The sequence below is a fragment of the Sus scrofa genome, chromosome 9 (genome assembly GCF_054392235.1).
Source record: "Sus scrofa isolate SSC_HxYL_T2T_F1_AM1 chromosome 9, Sscrofa_HxYL_maternal_Yorkshire_Landrace_v2.0, whole genome shotgun sequence".
NCBI lineage: Eukaryota > Metazoa > Chordata > Mammalia > Artiodactyla > Suidae > Sus > Sus scrofa.
In genome coordinates, this window is record NC_139391.1 from 59,205,158 (window position 1) to 59,223,650 (window position 18,493).

The following is an 18,493-nucleotide window of genomic DNA, read 5'->3' on the forward strand; positions in this document are numbered from 1 at the left end:
CTAAACTGGGTAGAGGTGAGGTAGGAATGTTGGTTGTCAAGAGAGAATTCCCAAAGGAGTGATAACCGAGATGGTTCTGAAGGCAAAGAAGGAGAGGATGAAGGCATAGATGAACAACTTGGTATTTTAGGAACTTTCCTGGGCATCTAGAGGGCAGAGAGAAAGGGTTTGGCAATAGAAGACTCTAGACACTTAGGCAAGAGCCACCTCAGAAGGATTTGATACACCATGTCAGGGAGGAGTGAAGCAGCTCCAGGATTTAAGCAGGGAAGTGGATTTTTATCATTTGCAGTTGTTTGGACAATAGTATATAGGATAAACTGGAGGAAGGGGGATCAGTGAAGAGGGGATTATAATAATCCAGAGTAGATAGTGGGGGGTGAAATAACACAGCTAACACTGAGGGGAAGAGGCAACGAAATTTGAAAACTGTAAAGTGAGTAAAAACAACAGGGCTTGTTGACTGAAGGTGAGGGCTGAGTGAAGGAAGAGACATGCCTTGTGACTATTTCGTTTCAGAGGAGCATGGGGAGTGGCCAGGCCATCAGCAGAGATGAGCAGTCCTGGGGCTGAGAGCAGGTTGGAGGGACAGGATGATGACACAGCGTGGGGTCCAGGATACACACATGTGGCATTCTGATGGCAGTTCCGGGCAGAGTTCAGCCAGCCACCCTGGCATGGTGACACAGATGTGGAAATCAAGAGCAGAGCGGGGAACTGGAAATGCAGAAATGGCATTCAGAGTGTAGACTGACAGAGGGGAAAAGACAGAGGGAGCAGAGCAGTGGACCTTGTAAGATGCTATCATGTAAGGGTTGAGTAATTCAAATTTCTCCCAGAGCTTCTTCCTCCTGACATTGATAGACCATCTCCTATATGTCGAAAGACTGTGCATCTTCTCAAATTCGCTCATCTAATTCTCAGACCCAACCCATGAAGGAGGAATAAAACCGTATCCACGATGCACTCACAAGGGAACTGGGGCTCAGTAATTTACTCAAGGCTACATGATTCCTAAGAGGAAAAGCCATGATCAGGGCTAAGTAGCTCCATGCTCATTCTGAAGGATCCTGGTTGTCTTGCTTTCACACATTGGGTTCCATCAGGACGCAGGTTTGCGTGTCTACGTTTAGGTTTTGTACAAAATGAAGTAGAAGAAAAGGTCAGCAGTGAAACTAATGAAAGAGTAAATCGACTCTCCTTTTCCGCACATCCTCTCCTCACATGGACTTGATGGCATTAAAGGTCCACCTGTGTGAAGAGGAAGAGCAGAAACCAGGGGAGGAGGTCCCCACAAACAAGTGGGCAGGGCTCTGTCTCAGCCAGTGGGGTTCGGTACTAGTACTTTCAGTGTATTTTGAGAACTTCTTGCAAAAATTCTATGATGTTAAAGAAAGTCAGAGGCTGTAATTGAATTCCTGTTATGTACCGTGGTTTGCGTAAAGCCTCCCTTTCTCACTAGAGCCAAATGAGCCTACATCATCATGCTTCCTGCTTTTCTATGGACATGTCCACGTGGTTTTCTTAAGTCATCCTCTTACTCACAGGGGCTGTCTGTGCCATCGCCCCCACCCCAGGCCAACCATAAGTGAAGGCTGGCATCTCCATCTCCAGCATAGATGGCACCTTGTCGCGTCCTCTCAAGATCTGCTCTAGATTTATTTATTAGATTATCTTCACTATGGATTTGATCCTACCCCAGGTTTTCTTCTGTCTCCCTTTCTCCAAGTGGAACTTTTGCCATTAAGTGTTTGCTTGGTACAGTCACCTCCAAGTGGAATCCTTCAGGAAAGCCTTCCATCTGCTCTGCACCTGAGGCTGCTGTACGAAAAGAGAAAGCCTTGCTCCCTGTTTTCTCCATGTCCAGCAGGCCTCTGATTGATCCCCAGTGGTCCTCTGTCTCCAGGGAATGAATAAAACCCTGCACACTCCGTTCCTTTCATCCAAGTCTCAGTGGGAGGGGAACTCCCTCGTTTAATGAACAAAGCACTCCTCAGATCTGCATACCTATTCTTCAGAAGGAGGCTTTATAAGTTACTTCAACTTCTATCCTCCACGAAATATATTTTTTAGGGCTGCACCCGTGGCATATGGAGGTTTCCAGGCTAGGGGTCGAATCGGAGCTACAGCTGCTGGCCTACAACACAGCCACAGCAATGCCAGATCTGAGATGAGTCTGCGACCTACACCGCAGCTCACAGCAACACCGAGTCCTTAACCCACAGAGCATGGCCGGGGATCAAACCCACAACCTCATAGTTCCTAGCCAGATTTGGCTGCGCCATGACAAGAACTCTAATCCTCAGCAAAATATTTAATGAAACACACACGAGTCTCTGCTTTACTGCTAGAGTTATCCCTTCATTCTGATCATCAGTTATATTTTGAGTTTTCTGTTTTCCTTTGAGGGGCTGGGGGGCTGATAGAGATTTAGTTCTATACCCTCACTGGGAGATGATAGAAGGTGAAAATGAATCTGCTCCTTTCAGACCTTTCCAGAAAGAAATACCATCTTACATTGGGGAGAACACACACACACAGACACACACACCCAGATATACACACAAGCACACACATGATGTCATTTCCTGAGGTTCTAAAACCCCTGGGCTCCGAGTTCTACAACTCTCTGATAAGAACCCCTACTATCGGGGTTCCCATAGTGGCTCAGTAGTTAGTGAATCCGACTAGGAACCATGAGGTTGCAGGTTCGATCCCTGGCCTTGCTCAGTGGGTTAAGGATCCGGCCTTGCCTTGAGCTGTGCTGTAGGTTGCAGACATGGCTCGGATCTGTCGTTGCTGTGGCTGTGGCATAGACTGGCAGCTGTAGCTCTGATTCGACCCCTAGCCTGGGAACCTCCATAGGCTGCAGATGCAGCCCTAGAAAAGACACACACACAAAAAAAAAACCAAACCAAACCAAACCAAAAACCTGCTGTCAATCCGGACACTGTCTCTATGGCTAAAGTGCAGACTGACTGTACAGACAATCCTGCTTTCCCACGGCTGTTCAAGGCCAGGTGGTGAGGGTGACCCCCTGTACGTGGACTTCTGACCCCATCTGTGGTGATGGAGCCAGGAGAACCTTAACCCCTTAAGGGCCTCTTAAGTGAAGAGAATCCCCATAAGTTAATCTGGATGAGGAATTTCAAAGCAACTTCATGTCCCGCAGCACTCAGTCCTGGCTTATATCTCTAAAGATGTAGAAAAAGAGATAGCGAACAGCCAGCCAGCGTACTGAGGTAATATGACACAGCGGAGTTCTATATTTATACCCTATCAATGTCTTTCAGATCAAATTGGCTGAGTTTACAAATCAAAAGCTGATTTCTTTATTTCTTTTTTTATTTTTTATTTTTTTAGCAGCCATCAGCTGCACTACTACAAATACCCAGGTTCCAGACATCAAGCTGCAAACTCCAAACATCCAGCTGTGTGCTTTCTGACTTTGAAATCATCCCCCGTAATAGAGGGTCTGCATGCAAAATTAAGCGTAGGGTCCTTGTGGGAAGGCAGGCAGCAGAAAAGCACAGGCTCCTGTGGCCGCCGGCTGGAGCCACATCTGCAAAGACAACTAGTTCCGTCATTCAGGGAAAGGATGGGCCTCGGAGACACGCAGGACTTGGCTCCGTGGAACACAAGGGGCTCTTTTTCAAATACTTTTGTTTATGACTGCAGCTCCTTCTTAATAAGAAGCAAAAGATTACTCCTAGAAAAATGTCCCACTTAAAAAAATTAAGGGGGGAGTTCCCGTTGTGGCTCAGTGAATTAAGAACATGACTAGTATCCCTGAGGTTGTGGGTTCAATCCGTAACCTCATTAAGGGGGTTAAAGGATCCTGTTTTGCCATGAGCTGTGGTGTAAGTAGCATATGCAGCTCAGATCTGGCACATTGCTGTGGCTGTGGCATTGGCTGGCAGCTGCAACTCCGATTCGACCCCTAGCCTTGGATCTCCCATATGCCACAGGTGCAGTCATGAAAAAAAGAGCAAAAAAAGGGGGGGTGGATTCTTTTTCTTTACTATGTATCCGTAAGATAATATATTGTATTTTGTGTATGCATGTTCATACATATTCAAAAATATGCATCTATTTGGTTTCAACTATCAAATAAATTCTTAATACATGTCAGGATCCATGCTAAGGATTTTGCTGTCATTTTTATGTGTAGATAGATAGGTATTAGATAGACAGATATGTACACAGATTGACAGGTAGATACAAATTAGATAGATAGGCAGATAGATTCATAGATAGATGGATAGATAGGCGGGTAGGTAGCTAGGTAGATATGTAGATAGACTGATATACAGACAGATAGTTATGCAATTCATAGCTGACATCAGTTTATGTGACTTTCTTTTTTTTTTTTTTCTTTTTTTGTCTTTTGTCTTTTTTTGTTGTTGTTGTTGTTGTTGCTATTTCTTGGGCCGCTCCCGCGGCATATGGAGGTTCCCAGGCTAGGGGTTGAATCAGAGCTGTAGCCACCGGCCTACGCCAGAGCCACAGCAACGCGGGATCCGAGCCGCGTCTGCAACCTACACCACAGCTCACGGCAACGCCGGATCGTTAACCCACTGAGCAAGGGCAGGGACTGAACCCGCAACCTCATGGTTCCTAGTCGGATTCGTTAACCACTGCGCCACGACGGGAACTCCTTATGTGACTTTCAATTGCGTCTCTAACTACTGCTTTCTGATGGAATCAGGGTAATAGATGCATGTGAAGGTTTGGGGGAATTCACCTTCCTTGTGTGGGACATGGGGCAAGAGAAACAGGACAGCCTGGGGAGCTTGGAAGCAACCAGGCTTAGGTACCAAACAGAAAGCTGAGGGAGCTGAGAAGATAAGCCCCCCCAGTTTAAGAAAAGTCCATAAACAGTGAAGACCCTGCCGAGCCCGGCAGGTAGATGATGGCAAGGGGACCCTGTCACCCTCACACTATGACTTCAGCCCCTGCTCGCTAGCAACCAACACTGATGTGTGTAAGGAAGATTCCTCTCAAATAACAGAAGTCAGGAATTTAGAACTGTCTGGCCCGCCCCACTCCCCAACCTTGGTCTCTAGGTTTCGTTCCTAATGTCCTCGCTGGCTGTTTGAAGCTGTACCTCAGAGCTAGAGACAGAAAAAAACAGATTCGGTCCCTCAAGGGCTTTTTTTTTTTTTTTTTTTTTCCTAAGAGATCTTTTTTTTTTTTTTAATTGTGGTAGAAATGTGTTTATTTTTTTTTTTAGAATCAGACATATTAGAGGTCCGTCCTCTTCCATGAGATCTTCTTCTTATTTTTTAATTCCCCAATACAATTTTTTTTCTACTGTACAGCATGGTGACCCCATTACACATACATGTATACATGCTATTTTTGCACATTATCATGCTGCATCATAAGTGACTAGACATAGTTCCCAGGACTACACAGCAGGATCTCATTGCTAATCCATTCCAAATGCAATAGTTTGTATCTATTAACCCCAAGCTCCCCAACCATCCCACTCCCTCCCCCTCCCCCTTGACAACCACAAGTCTATACTGCAAGTCCATGATTTTCTTTTCTGTGGAAACGTTCTTTGTGCCTTATATTACATTCCAGATATAAGTGATATTTTTAGTTCACTCATTCTTAGAGAAACCGGCAGACTGCATTCTGTCAGCCATGCTTGCTGCATCCAAAGGAAAGTTAAGGAGAAAAAACACATGTATGTGATATGTTTATATCCTCTTCTTCTTAGTTGTGAAATTAGAGCCATTTCTCAAGCCCCCAGCTGGTCTCCCATGGGCTATGCAGCCGTACCTGCTTTCGTAGCAGAAATGAACCCAAGAAATTGTATCCCTTGTCAATCAAATCCTATTTTAAGTAAACGGAGTAGAACTTTCTAGTTCAGGGATCTGTGGTGAATCCTTTGTAAAGTTTGTTATTATTAAGTCCCTAGTAGAAAAGCAGAGACCCTGATTAGTCTTTCATTTTCACACAGAGATTTTCTTGTATTAAGGATCACGGGGATTAAAATGCGGTCAGACCGAGTTGTGGGATCCATGAGAATAATCATGAGAGCTGCCATTTATTAAGTGGTTACTGTATGCTGACTACTTTACACATACTTAGTTATGTAATACCCCGGATAACCCTAGAGGGTGGTGATAGTTTCCCACTTTAAGGAAGAGGATGCTGAAGCATGGAAAAGGGAGCCATGGGAGTTCCCTCTGTGGCTCAGCAGTTAAGAAACTGATAAGGATCCATGAGGATGCAAGTTCTATCCCTGGCTTTGCTCTGTGGGTTAAGGACCTGGCGTTGCCATGAGCTGTGGTGTAAGTCACAGATGTGGCTCAGATCTGGTGTTGCTGTGGCTGCAGTGTAGGCCAGTGGCTACAGCTCTGATTCGACCCCTCACCTGGGAACTTCCATATGCTGTGGGTGTGGTCCTAAAAACAAAAACAAAAACAAAAACCAAAAAAAAAAAGGGAATCTGAAGCATGAAAAAGGGAGCCATAAGCTAGGCTGACTTGAGGTCCAGTATTCGGACCCAGGAACTCACTATAGCACAGCCAGGGGCCACAGGGCCAAGAGCCACCATCAACCCTTCGACCATCCTGCTCCAGCTGAATCTCAGACTCTTAGAAGCTCTTCTGTGTAGATATTCAGCAATCACTATTATCATATTTGGAAATGCTGTTTAACACTTCTGGTCTCACTGGTTATAGCGGATACTGCTGTATAGGTTTTGTGGGCGGGCTCCTAGCTCCATCCTGCAGGACAAGGGTTTCCCCAGTGCCACGTTAAGATGGCTCTTAGGGACACCTGCATGCCTAGAATCCCCTTGCTGTAGCCCCTCACGACTGCCTCTGCTCCAGCGAGAGAGGAAGGATCTGTTCTGAGTGGTTGTCAGCTACAGGCTCAGGCTGCACGAGCTCTTGGCGGGAAGAGCAGGTCTTTCCCAGGTCATGGCAGGTGTGGACCTCAGATCTTCAAGCAGCAGTACCCACTGTTCATGTCTCCTGTGAACATTTCATTTGTCCTGGACCGAAGACTTCCTCCCTCGAGCATCCCACCTGTCCCTCTGATGGCAAGGGCTGCTGTCCAAAAAGAGTAACCACACCTCTGTCACGGTGTCTCTGTGGACCAGACCCCCCAACATCTGGGCGACACTGTATCTTCCTCCATCAAAGCGCAAAGCACCCTATGCTGATCAGCTCCTAATAAAGGCACCTTGGAAGGATGCCATCTGCCCTGTCCTGTAAACAGCTCTCCCGAAAGCCCAGTCTGGGTTGGAACAGGAATATCTTGATGCAAATCAGGGGGGGAAAGGGGAAGAGTGTCTAGAGTGCTAGTCTAGGACCAGACTAATCACAGTATTTGAACTAAACCTTTAAAGCGATTCCTTCTAACCCTCAAATTCTGGAATTCTATTCTTTTTTTTTTTTTTTTTTTTGGTTTCTGCGGTCTGATGATTTTTATCTCAACTGGTGTATATGCCGTAAAAATATTAAGCAAGGAGGCAGCTGTGTCCTCTCCTTTCCAACAGCTACAGCTGTTCTCCTGACAAGCGTTTCTCTGGTGCGGGAAATATGATAATCGTGACTATTATTATTTTCCGTTATAAAGATTTTTAAAGCCTGATCTGTGAACTCAGAAACATGGGGTTTTTCTTTTCCAAAGAAGAATGTGTTACACAGGGCAGGCTTTGTCCTCTGATTGTAAACTGCTGAACCCAGTTCCCTGGAGAGTGTGAAGCTTCTTTGGGGATTTGGGGGCAGATGTGATCATCATGTTTCCAACATGCTTCATCTTACCGCTTGGATTGTCAGATTCCATTTAATGAAAGAACTATGTTCCTGAAAAGTTGGCCATAAAAAATTCTGTTAGAGGAATCACACTTCCTCATTGATCCGCTTTTCTTTTCTCTTCTCTTCTCTTCTCTTCTCTTCTCTTCTCTTCTCTTCTCTTCTCTTCTCCTTTCCTTTCCTTTCCTTTCCTTTCCTTTCCTTTCCTTTCCTTTCCTTTCCTTTCCTTTCCTTTCCTTTCCTTTCCTTTCCCTATTTTGTCTTTCTAGGGCCGTTCCCAGGCTAGGGGTTGAATCGAGCTATAGCTGCTGGCCTACACCACAGCCACAGTAATGCTGGATCCGAGCCTTGTCTGCAACCTACACCACAGCTCATGGCAATGCCGGATCCTTAACTCAATGATCAAGGCCAGGGATCAAACCTGCCCTCGGGTTTGTTAACTGCTGAGCCACAACAGGAACTCTGACCCTCCGATGAGTTTTTAAATTAAGGATGCATGCTCCTGAGGAAATAATTGGCCCCAAGACTAAACGTGAATTATACTAAATATTCAATAAACCTTTTAAAATCACATATTTAAAGAATGTCTTCAGGGAGTTCCCATTGTGGCTCAGAGGTAATGATCCCCACTAGTATCCATAAGGAGGCAGGTTCGATCCCTGGCTATGCTCAGTGGGTTAAGTACCCAAAGTTGCCATAAGCTGTGGTGTAGGTCGCAGACATGGCTCAGATCCTGCTTTCCTATGGCTGTGGTATAGGCCGGTGGCTGCAGCTCCAATTCAACCCCTAGCCTGGCAACTTCCATATACCATGGGTGCAGCCTTAAAAAGACAAAAAAAAAAAAAAAAAAAAAAAAGGAAGAAAGGGAAGAAAGTCGTATGTAGGAATGCTTTACACTTTAGTAATGATGTTTTTTAAAGTCAGGAAATACAAATATTGTGCTAAGGACAATAATAGAAGGAACTGGGAACAGAGCCACACAAGGGTTTGGTGACAGTGTCACTGACCTTTTCTTTCATTGAATTCAGCCTGAATTCTGAGTCTGTCAGTCAGTTAGTTTATTAATAAGAAGTTGACCAATTTCAAATTATGTGCACTACTTTCCTAGGTGCCTTGAGAGCCATAAAGGCCCAGGATGCAGTCCCTGCTGTCAAAGAATTTCAACTGCTTAGAGAAATAAGACCTGTGCACATGGCCTAAGACCATGGTTAGAGAGTAGTCTTATAGCTGCTGGAGTGGGGTGTAGGCGACTTCAGGACCCACTGGTCATATGAGTGATCACGGACTGCTATAAGCCACAGCATCCCACAGGAAAGATGCAGGACTGACATAGTCGCTAATTCCCAAACTTTCACTACACATGCAGATTTCCTAGTGAAATTATTAAAACTCCTCCTCCCAGGAGTTTGATTTTGGAGGGGTGAGTGGTATCTAAAATTCTGTATTCAAATAGCTCTCCTAGGTGGTTCTACTGAAGTCAGCCTATGTCCTAGTTCTGTTGATCTGTTTTCTTTTTTTTCTTCCAATGTTCTTTGTAATGTCTGCATCTGAGTGATAAAGCAATGATCACTTCATGATCATTTCATAGCCAGAGCATAATTTCTATTAAAGGAAATATATTAGCACTGACTCTATAAATTCAGATTCCTTTTTAGTGGTTTTTTTTTTTTTTCCTTTTCTTTCATGTTTATTTGTTTAAGTAGTTCCTAAAGGAACCTCATTTCTGGTGTTTCGCAGTTTAATTTGTTATATACATACAGATCTTCTCTCTAGTTTTGCTCTTTTTGCTTGAAGTTGAGAAAAAATTAAATGAGCAGAAAGATGAAAATGTCAATGAAAGCTGAGATGTACAAAGCATATTACTATATGTACTACCTTTCATATGCCTTACCCAGTTTAATCAGGAAGTGTACAAATAATAATGAGTGAGTAATGATTGCACTTTTTCTGTAATTCTACATTTGGTTTGAGGAACACAGAATAGTAAAATTAAGCTTCACTGCTTTTGCTGGATGACCTAAGTATAAATCGTCTGAGGTAACACAAAGCTAGATCAGTGGAGAACATCAGCCTTCCCCAAATTTTTTTTTTTTTTTTTTTTTTTGTCTTTTCTTGGACCGTTCCCACGGCATATGGAGGTTCCCAGGCTAGGGGTTGAATCAGAGCTGTAGCTGCCAGCCTACACCAGGGCCACAGCAACGCAGGATCCGAGCCACATCTGCGACCTACACCACAGCTCACGGCAATGCTAGATCCTTAACCCACTGAGCAAGGTCAGGGATCGAACCTGCAACCTCATGGTTCCTAGTCAGATTTGTTTCCACTGCGCCACGATGGGAATTCTCAAGCCTTCCCCAAATCTTAAGCCATCTAACTTCCTTCCTTACACAAAATTGCCTGATGTTATTATATTAAAGTTCACACATGCCAGCACACATATACCCACAAAACAACAACAACAAAACAACTGATAGGAGTTCCTGTAGTGGCTCAGCAGTAATGAACTCAGTTAGTGTCAGTGAGGACTCAGGTTCAATCTCTGGTCTCAATCAGCGGGCTAAGGATGCAGTGTTGCTGTGCACTGTGGTGTAGATCCCAGATTGCTGTGGCTGTGGTGCAGGATGGCAGCTGCAGCTCTGATTAGACCCCTAGCCTGGGAAGTTCCATATGCCATGGGTGCAGCCCTAAAAAAGACCAAAAAAAAAAAAAAAGAAAGAAAGAAAAAACCCTAAACCTTGTTGTGTGTGTGTGTGATTGCTCTAGTATTTACCCATGTACATTTCAGTCTCTGACAGCAATCACTCCAACTTGTCCATTTGAATCGGCCTGTAATAAATGTATCCAAGCTTGGTTCCTGTAAGTCTTACTCTGGTCACATGAGAACATATTTGGATGGTAGAATGAAGATAAATTCATGGTCTCCAGTTGGAGAGAAGAACAAGGGACTCAGAGAAGCCTGTGTCACTTTGTTCCCTTGCTTTGATGGTGTAGTACACAGCCGCCCAGCAGGGCTGAGGTCCTCGCAGTCACTGTTCTGACACTGGAGCTCAATCCAGAAACAGCTGTCCAGAGCTAATTTATTTCCTAATGCTACGGCACTGTTAATTTATAAATTACACTGGTAATTCGAGCTATTATTAATTTCAGATGGTGTAGGGCAAGCCTAATTAAAATATGACACCAATTGCCACACATATGTACCAAGGACCACCATTTAAAATTAATGGGAATATTAAGTGTGACACTGGTCTCTGTGATGCTTTGCACAGTAATTATAGCATTCTAGCAGGGGAAGATCTGACAAATGTGGGCTCGAGGTTGGGTGCAAAAATAAACAACGACAACATAAAAGGAATCATGAGTTCTTCTTAGATGTCTTTCTTACTTCTTCCACCCTTTCTCAAATTGAGGTTAGTATTTTTCCCCCTAAAGATGCTTAGAATAACAGGAACAGCTAAGGCTCCTGTGACACGTAGGAGGCTGGTCCTGGTTGGGACCGTGCGTCTCTGTGAGTTGATGTTCATTGTCTTCTCCATATCCTGGACTTTTGGGCCCTGTTTCCTCCTTGTGGACATGTTCCTGGTTTTTCGGGTGGATTAAGTCTTGCTTGGGGGTTCCTGTTGTGGCTCAGTGGTAATGAATCTAACTAGCATCCATGAGGATGTAGGTTCAATCCCTGGCCTCTCTCAGTGGGTTAAGGATCTGGCGTTGCCATGAGCTGTGGTATAAGTCACAGATGTGGCTCCGATCTGGCGTTGCTGTAGCTGTGGTGTAGGCCGGTGGATGTAGCTTTGATTCCACCCCTAGCCTGGAAACTTCCATATGCCATAGGTGCAGCCCTATAAAAGACATTAAAAAAAAAAACAAAAAACCCTTCCTTGCTGCTGGCATACACGGAGGCTGTCCTTTTGCTCTCCTGTAGGTGGTAGAGACAGGAGAGTCCTTGTGTGTATGTGGAACAGGTCCATAGGGCATGGAGACACTTGGGAAATGCTCGGGTTGGACTGAGTACCAGATGGTAACACAGACTGACCGTGACCGAGGATCACGGGCAACACTGGGCAGGCCATGGTCCTTCTGTCTGAGAGCTTTTGTCTTGTGTGTCGTCATTATTGCTGTTGACAAAACTGGTGCCCTTAACCATGTCCCGGAATGAATACAAACATAATTTACATACCCCACACATCATTCTTTGCATTGCATTCCTTTCTTACTGTTGTCATGTTCGTGCTTTGCATCAGCAGATACAGGTGGTGCTGGGGGGCTATTTGACCTCCAGGGATGTGCTTCTTCCCTTCTTACTCATGCAGAGACCCTGGGGTTAACACAGCCTCACTCCCCCAGAGTCTGGCCTCCAGTCAGTTTACAGGGTTACTGACTAGAGCAACAGGTGACCAGGTGTGCAGCTTGAGCATCTCCAAGTGCTTACATACGTGGTTTTCATGTGTTCCTCCAAACAGCCCTATGAGGTGTTAGGATTGAATGTACATTATTCCAGGGGACGTGTCTTCTGGTTCCCGGGGACAGTGTCAATGTTGCTTGTTGTCCCAGTATAACTGAGTAGCAGCCTTTGCTGGTAAAGTGGTCCCAGTCCACATGGGGAGACATACCACCATGCTGACTATCTTCGTGGAATAGAGGAGACAGAGTGATCCTGGGATGTATCCGTAAATATGTATGGAGGCTAAGCTCGGAGTGACTGTGGGAGGAAATGGACATCTGTAGGCTACAAAGTCCTGGTCTCCCCATGATGGTAGGCTCACAGCCAGACCTGGGGCAGGAAGCTGGGTAGGTGGATGGTTGTTACTGTTATTCATAAATCTTTAATCGAGAGACTAAGTCTCAGGACTGGACGTGACACTGGGATGCACGGCTATGTCTCCTTGCTCTTCCCTTCTGCCACATTTGGTGCTAGAGGGTGGAGTGCCTGTTGTTGATGTGTCCTCAGGATCTTGTCATCTTGTCCCCAGGAGCCTAGCAGATCAAAGTTTGGAAAATTGACTTCTCCTGATTTAATCAAGTGTCTAAATCTAAACACAGAAATTCAAATTAATTTTATTAGTGTGCCTTGTTATCACTGCCTTTTGTGGCTGTGTGCATGTGTGTGTGTGTGTCTGTCCGACTGTCTGTCTATCTGTGAATCGATGCATGATCTGAGATGGAGTCATCAGCTTTGCATTTCAAGGTTCAGCCTAAATGACACTTGGAGATGAGAAAGTTAATATTCACCTAAAGTGCCTGACTCAGACCCCAGAGCTGGCCTGCTTGGTGAGATCCAGGCAGTGTAAATGTCAAAATCATTCATGATGTATGTGAACTAGCAATTCTCTAGGCTCCATGCTTGGTCCAGGTAGGGACACAGACGTGTTAGCTGGTCCTTTGGGAACCAAAGCAAAGGCGGAGGTGGAAGAGGCAGAAGATGGGCAGGAGGAAATATGGGCATCGACCGTAAGGTCCTGGACGTGGACGTGGCATGATTCTCGGCAGATGTAACTGCTTGCTACTTTGTTTTCTAAGTTTGTACCTTTGGTGTTTTTCTCCTCTCTCACCACCCTTCTCCTGCAGCTGTGGGCTTTGTGAGTGAAGATGAATACTTGGAGATCCAGGGCATCACACGGGAGCAGTCAGGGGACTACGAGTGCAGCGCCTCCAATGACGTGGCTGCTCCGGTGGTGCGGAGAGTCAAGGTCACCGTGAACTGTGAGTGATCTCGAGCGCACACACCCTGCATGTGCAGGAGGCTGCTGCAGTCCCGGCCACAGCAGAAGAGCCGGGCTGCAGCACCAGCCTCGGATGCGGTGGATGAGGGGGGAGATGGAGGAACAGGAGCCTATCCATCTTCTGCTTTCAAGAGCAGCAATTCCAAAGTCTAAATTAAATAACTAAATTGGAGCTGAAAGTAATTTAACATAATCCCAAACTTGACTTACCTTCCTGAAAGATCATTAAATGACATTTGATGCATAATTTACATGAACAGATCTCTAAATCCCAATTTTTCCCATAATGTCTCCAAGCTTCTCAGTCTCCAGACAGGCATCTCCTTAATAGGGAACAAAAAAGGGTATTTAAAAAGCATGTGTATGGAGGAAATATTATAATTTCTATTTTGGTAATACTCATTTTTTTCTCATCCTTGTCCAATTATATATGTTGATGGACATGGTATATAATATGTTTGTAATGAAACTTAGATAAATACTAAACCGACACATCATCCGCATATAAGAGGGTATATCGAAAATTTGTTTGGGGAGTTCCCGTCGTGGCCCAGTGGTTAACGAATCCGACTAGGAACCACAAGGTTGCAGGTTCGATCCCTGGCTTTGAACAGTGGGATCTGGCATTGCCGTGAGCTGTGGTGTAAGTTGCAGACTCGGCTCGGATCTGGCGTTACTGTGGCTCTGACATAGGCTGGCAGCTATAGCTCCGATTTGACCCCTAGCCTGGGAACCTCCATGTGCCGAGGAAGCGGCCCTAGAAAAGACCAAAAAAAAAAAAAAAATTGTTTTGGCTGATAGAGATCCAGAAACCAACAAATTTGGAGGCCACTGTTCTAAAACCCCTCATCCTCCTTTACCATCCAAATTCCCTCAGTTGTTGATCCTGCTCAGCTCTTCCCCTCTTTCAGGCTTTCCCCTCTTGGTTTCCCATCATGTACCCTGACTCAGCTCTCTATGATATTCTGAAAATTTTCTCTGCTGTGCTTATTCCTGGAAGTCTTAGAACAGAATAGAACCCAAGAGGTAACCCAGCAGATGACTGGGTTGGGGGTAGGGGTAGAGAAAGAATATCCGGTTTGGGGGATTACTCATTCTTAAATATTTTGGTTTCTGTTACAATTCAAACTGAATTACAAAGCGCTTTAAGAACTCAGGAAATCAGGAGTTCCCATTGTGGCCCAGCAGAAACAAATCCGACTAGGAACCATGAGGTGGCCGGTTCGATCCCTGGCCTCGCTTAGTGGGTTAAGGATCTGGCATTGCTGTGAGCTGTGGTGGAGGTCGCAGACACAGCTCGGATCCTGCTTTGCTGTGGCTGTGGCCGGCAGCTGTGGCTCCAATTCGACCCCTAGCCTGAGAACCTCCAAATGCCAAGAGTGTGACCCTAAAAAGCACAAAAAAAAGTCAGAAAATCAGTGGAAGTTAGGAAATGCCACCGTTTTCTGTATCCTACCGTGATTTCTCTTTAAAATGACATAAGATGACTTACAGTTAATAAGGATTAACCTACAGAGTAAGGAAACATAAGCAAAGGGAACCATCTATGTAGGAAAATAAGTGAAATCTAGAGATAAATCAGCACATGAAATGTATACCCGGGGGTGGTCAGATGCAGGTCTAGGATTTGGCTTTGAGCTACTAAAGCAAAGAAGGGAAACATCATCTGGTTTGAGATTTATGTCCATGAGATAAAAGCAAATCAGTTGCTTGGGAGGAAACTGCTTTCTCTGGTACTAAGACTCAAAAAATAATTTCACTGTAAGGTCTCCACAAATAGAACACGACAACATCACACGCAATATTTCTGCAATAAATAGAAGGCGACATTGTTTATGGCTGTTTTTCATAATGCACTTCAATGAAACTTGTCAGCATTGTCAAGGGTGATTGGCAAAGGCATGGAATGAATGCAGGTCCTTAGGTCTAGTTGGTCTGGCTAGATTCAGGGGTGCAGTTTAGAACACCTCAAGAATGATGGCTCTGTATGTCCTTTAGGCAATACTCCATGAATATTATATCTTGCAACTGAGCTTTTGATCGAAATCGAATAGAGCACAGGATGGATGGATGGGCAATAGCTTACAAAAGTTGAAAACTTTAAACAAGCAATATGCCTGAATGTCTGGTCATTCCACCTCTTTCCAGAGGGGAACAGAAGCAATACACATGAGGAAGACCAAGTTTTCTCTAGAACAGTGTTGAGTGGTTTCGTTCTCAGGCACCACCCAGAGAGCAGAGGTAAGGCAGGGCATGAAAACCAGTGAGTGAGGCAGCTTTTGCAATGCTGTGGGTTGTCTTCTCTCTGCAGATCCTCCATACATTTCAGAAGCTAAGGGCACAGGTGTCCCCGTGGGGCAGAAGGGCACACTGCAGTGTGAAGCCTCTGCGGTCCCTTCGGCAGAATTCCAGTGGTACAAGGATGACAAAAGGTAAGACTCCTCTCGCCCCCTCAAAAAAAAAAAAAAAAAAAAAAAAAAACCTTTTCCAGATTTCTCATTCCACAGGGATGCAAATGTATTCCTGCAAAGTCTTCTTCGGAATCCCTCCTACCTAGGAGGGACAAACAATATCCAAAGGGGTCTTGGGTCTTTTCTTTTTTCTTTCCATTTTTTTTTAGGGCTGTGCCCTCATCATATGGAGGATCGCAGGCTAGGGGTCAAATCCAAGCTGTAGCTGCCAGCCTACGCCACAGCCACAGCAATGCTAGATCCAAGCCATTTCTGTGACCTACACCACAGCTCAGGGCAACTCCGGATCTTTAACCCACTGAGCGAGGCCAGGGATCGAACCCGCGTCCTTGTGGATACTAGTCGGGTTAGTTAACCATTGAGCCACGGTGGGAACTGCGGTCTTTTCTTGATGTAGATGAATTCCAACTATTTTTAATGTTCCATGAAGAACAACCACTCACCAACCAATAAGCCCGAGAAAAGCTATTTTTTAAGGAAAGCAAAATCTCAAAGGAAAGGCCACCAAGAACCCTGGGAAGCCTGTGAATTTTTTTTCTAGGCCCAGAAAATAATGTGTTCCTCCTGAAGTTATTTTTAACACATCCTCAGGCTCGCCTGAAGGTGTCAGGAATGCTCCCAGGGCGGGTGCTGGGGATGGCTAACAAGTTAGCTCCGGCTCACAGACTCCAGTTGGCTTCCAGACACCCCAAGGGGTGGTGGATGAGAGAGTCCATGACCTGAGCTGGCCCTCCCTGTGTGTCCAGCTTGTACTTTCACTGCAGGAGAAAAGAGAGGGGCGGCTCTCCACCCCTCCCACTGGGGACGCCAGCCTCGGATGTCTGTCTGTTGTGAGTCACGGAAGGTTGTCCTGATGGGGAGTTATCAAAAAGGTGTTAGCCCAGGGTTCAGTGACACCAGACAGCCGGGTCACACAGCAAGGACTATGATCAAAGCGCTATTTTAAGGTGGAAGAATGGCCAAGAAATGAGCCAGAGCTGTCCATGGCAGAACACTTACATAAACACGGGGACAGGGTGATGCCAAAAAGTCCCGAGGTGCATGTGGGGTAGAAATGAAGGAAGGAGTGATGGAGGCTGAGAAGGAAAAGCAGCAAAGAGGCCAGCTGTGGGAAGGAAAGCAGGTGAGCCATTCCAGGCCAGGACTCAGCCTGGGAGTGACCAGCTGCTACCCACACAATTCAAATCACCTCTAGTGCCTTGGAACTCGTTCTTTAGGGGCCCATGCAGACACCAAGGGCCACTCCAGTCTCTGCATCCATCCCAGAACTCTCGTTACAACCAAGCTGCTCAGTCAAGGGACCCATCATGTCTTATCCAAATCCTTCCAAGTGAGAAGCAGTGACTTTTCATTTTTTAGGTACCAATTCTGGCAGCAATGTCAGTGCATTGTACTCACCTAGCCCATTTTACAGATGGAAGCACTGAGGTAGAATGAGGACAACGCAAACTCAGAAAGAGATAAGAAGACTTAGCTGGCCTTCCTCCATTTCCCAAAAATTCAAAATCAAGCAGAAGGGAATAACATTTTCTCAATAAATAAACATGGTTATCTGTCTTTGAAAACCTGCTTCACTATTCTTCCTTCCTTTTTATTTGTACTAAGAGTAAAACGGAGGCATGAAAGTTTGGGGTTAGGAAAAAAAAATCTATTGAGCTGCAGAGTAAATTCCTGAAATTCAATTGTCCAGGTCTTTGTGAAAATTAATCAACTGCATCCTGTTTTTCTAATTCTTTATGGGGTGAAACAACCAAAATGTTAGGAATGAGATATTAAAGTAAGTGGAGGAAAGAAGAGTAACCTTTAGGCAAATTGGCCCATGGTGGGTGTTGGAGGAGCGAGCCCTGCTCTGCCAGCTGCTGCCTCATGGGAGATGCAGGCCTCCCAGGCTGCACCAGGAGAGACCAGACAGCATCTCGAGGAGGGGGCTTGCAGAGCTCCCAGCTCAGGCAGCTCTGCATCCTCCTTTGTCTGAATCCTGCTGCCTTTCTCTCCTCTGGTTGATTTTGCTCATTTTTCCATTCGCTGCTCAATTATTTATTTGTAGTGTTCACCCATTGAGTGGAGTTGACTGTTCACCTGGTACCCAGCCCTAGAAGAGCATCTCTGCCTCTAAAGTCTTGTCTCTGCCTGTCCTTCCTGAGCCACTGAGGCTGGCAGGTCATCTTATCCAGGCAGGTCCCCCAGGGCACATGGCACCTGCCTATGGGAAGACCCAGTTCTAGACTAGCTCACATTCCGGGTGAGGTGAGCGGACTTCTCAGGCAGATCAAAGCATTGCATGTGATGTGGCAGGTGGTTTTCATAGAATTTAAGGTGGAAGTCGCTGGAGTTCTCACTATGGCTCAGCAGGTTTCAAAACCGACTAGTATCCATGAGGATGCAGGTTTGATCCTTGGCCTCGCTCAGTGGGTTAAGGATCCAGCATTGTCATGAGCTGTGGCGTGGTCACAGATAGGGCTCAGATAAAGTGCGTGGCTATGGCTGTGGCTGTAGCGTGGGTCAGCATCTGCAGCTCCAATTT

The 18,493-nt window shown here is 45.5% G+C and overlaps 1 protein-coding gene across 5 annotated transcripts in view; it reads left to right on the forward strand.

The window, feature by feature from the left end:
• Positions 1-18,493, forward strand: part of NTM (neurotrimin) — a 1,001,303-nt gene that overhangs the window by 963,463 nt on the left and 19,347 nt on the right. For all 5 annotated transcript variants that reach the window (XM_021102348.2, XM_084976657.1, XM_021102351.2 and 2 more), the window contains 2 exons: positions 13,344-13,478; positions 15,810-15,930. In XM_021102348.2, coding sequence (XP_020958007.2) covers positions 13,344-13,478; positions 15,810-15,930 — 256 coding nt within the window. The remainder of the gene's footprint in view (positions 1-13,343; positions 13,479-15,809; positions 15,931-18,493) is intronic.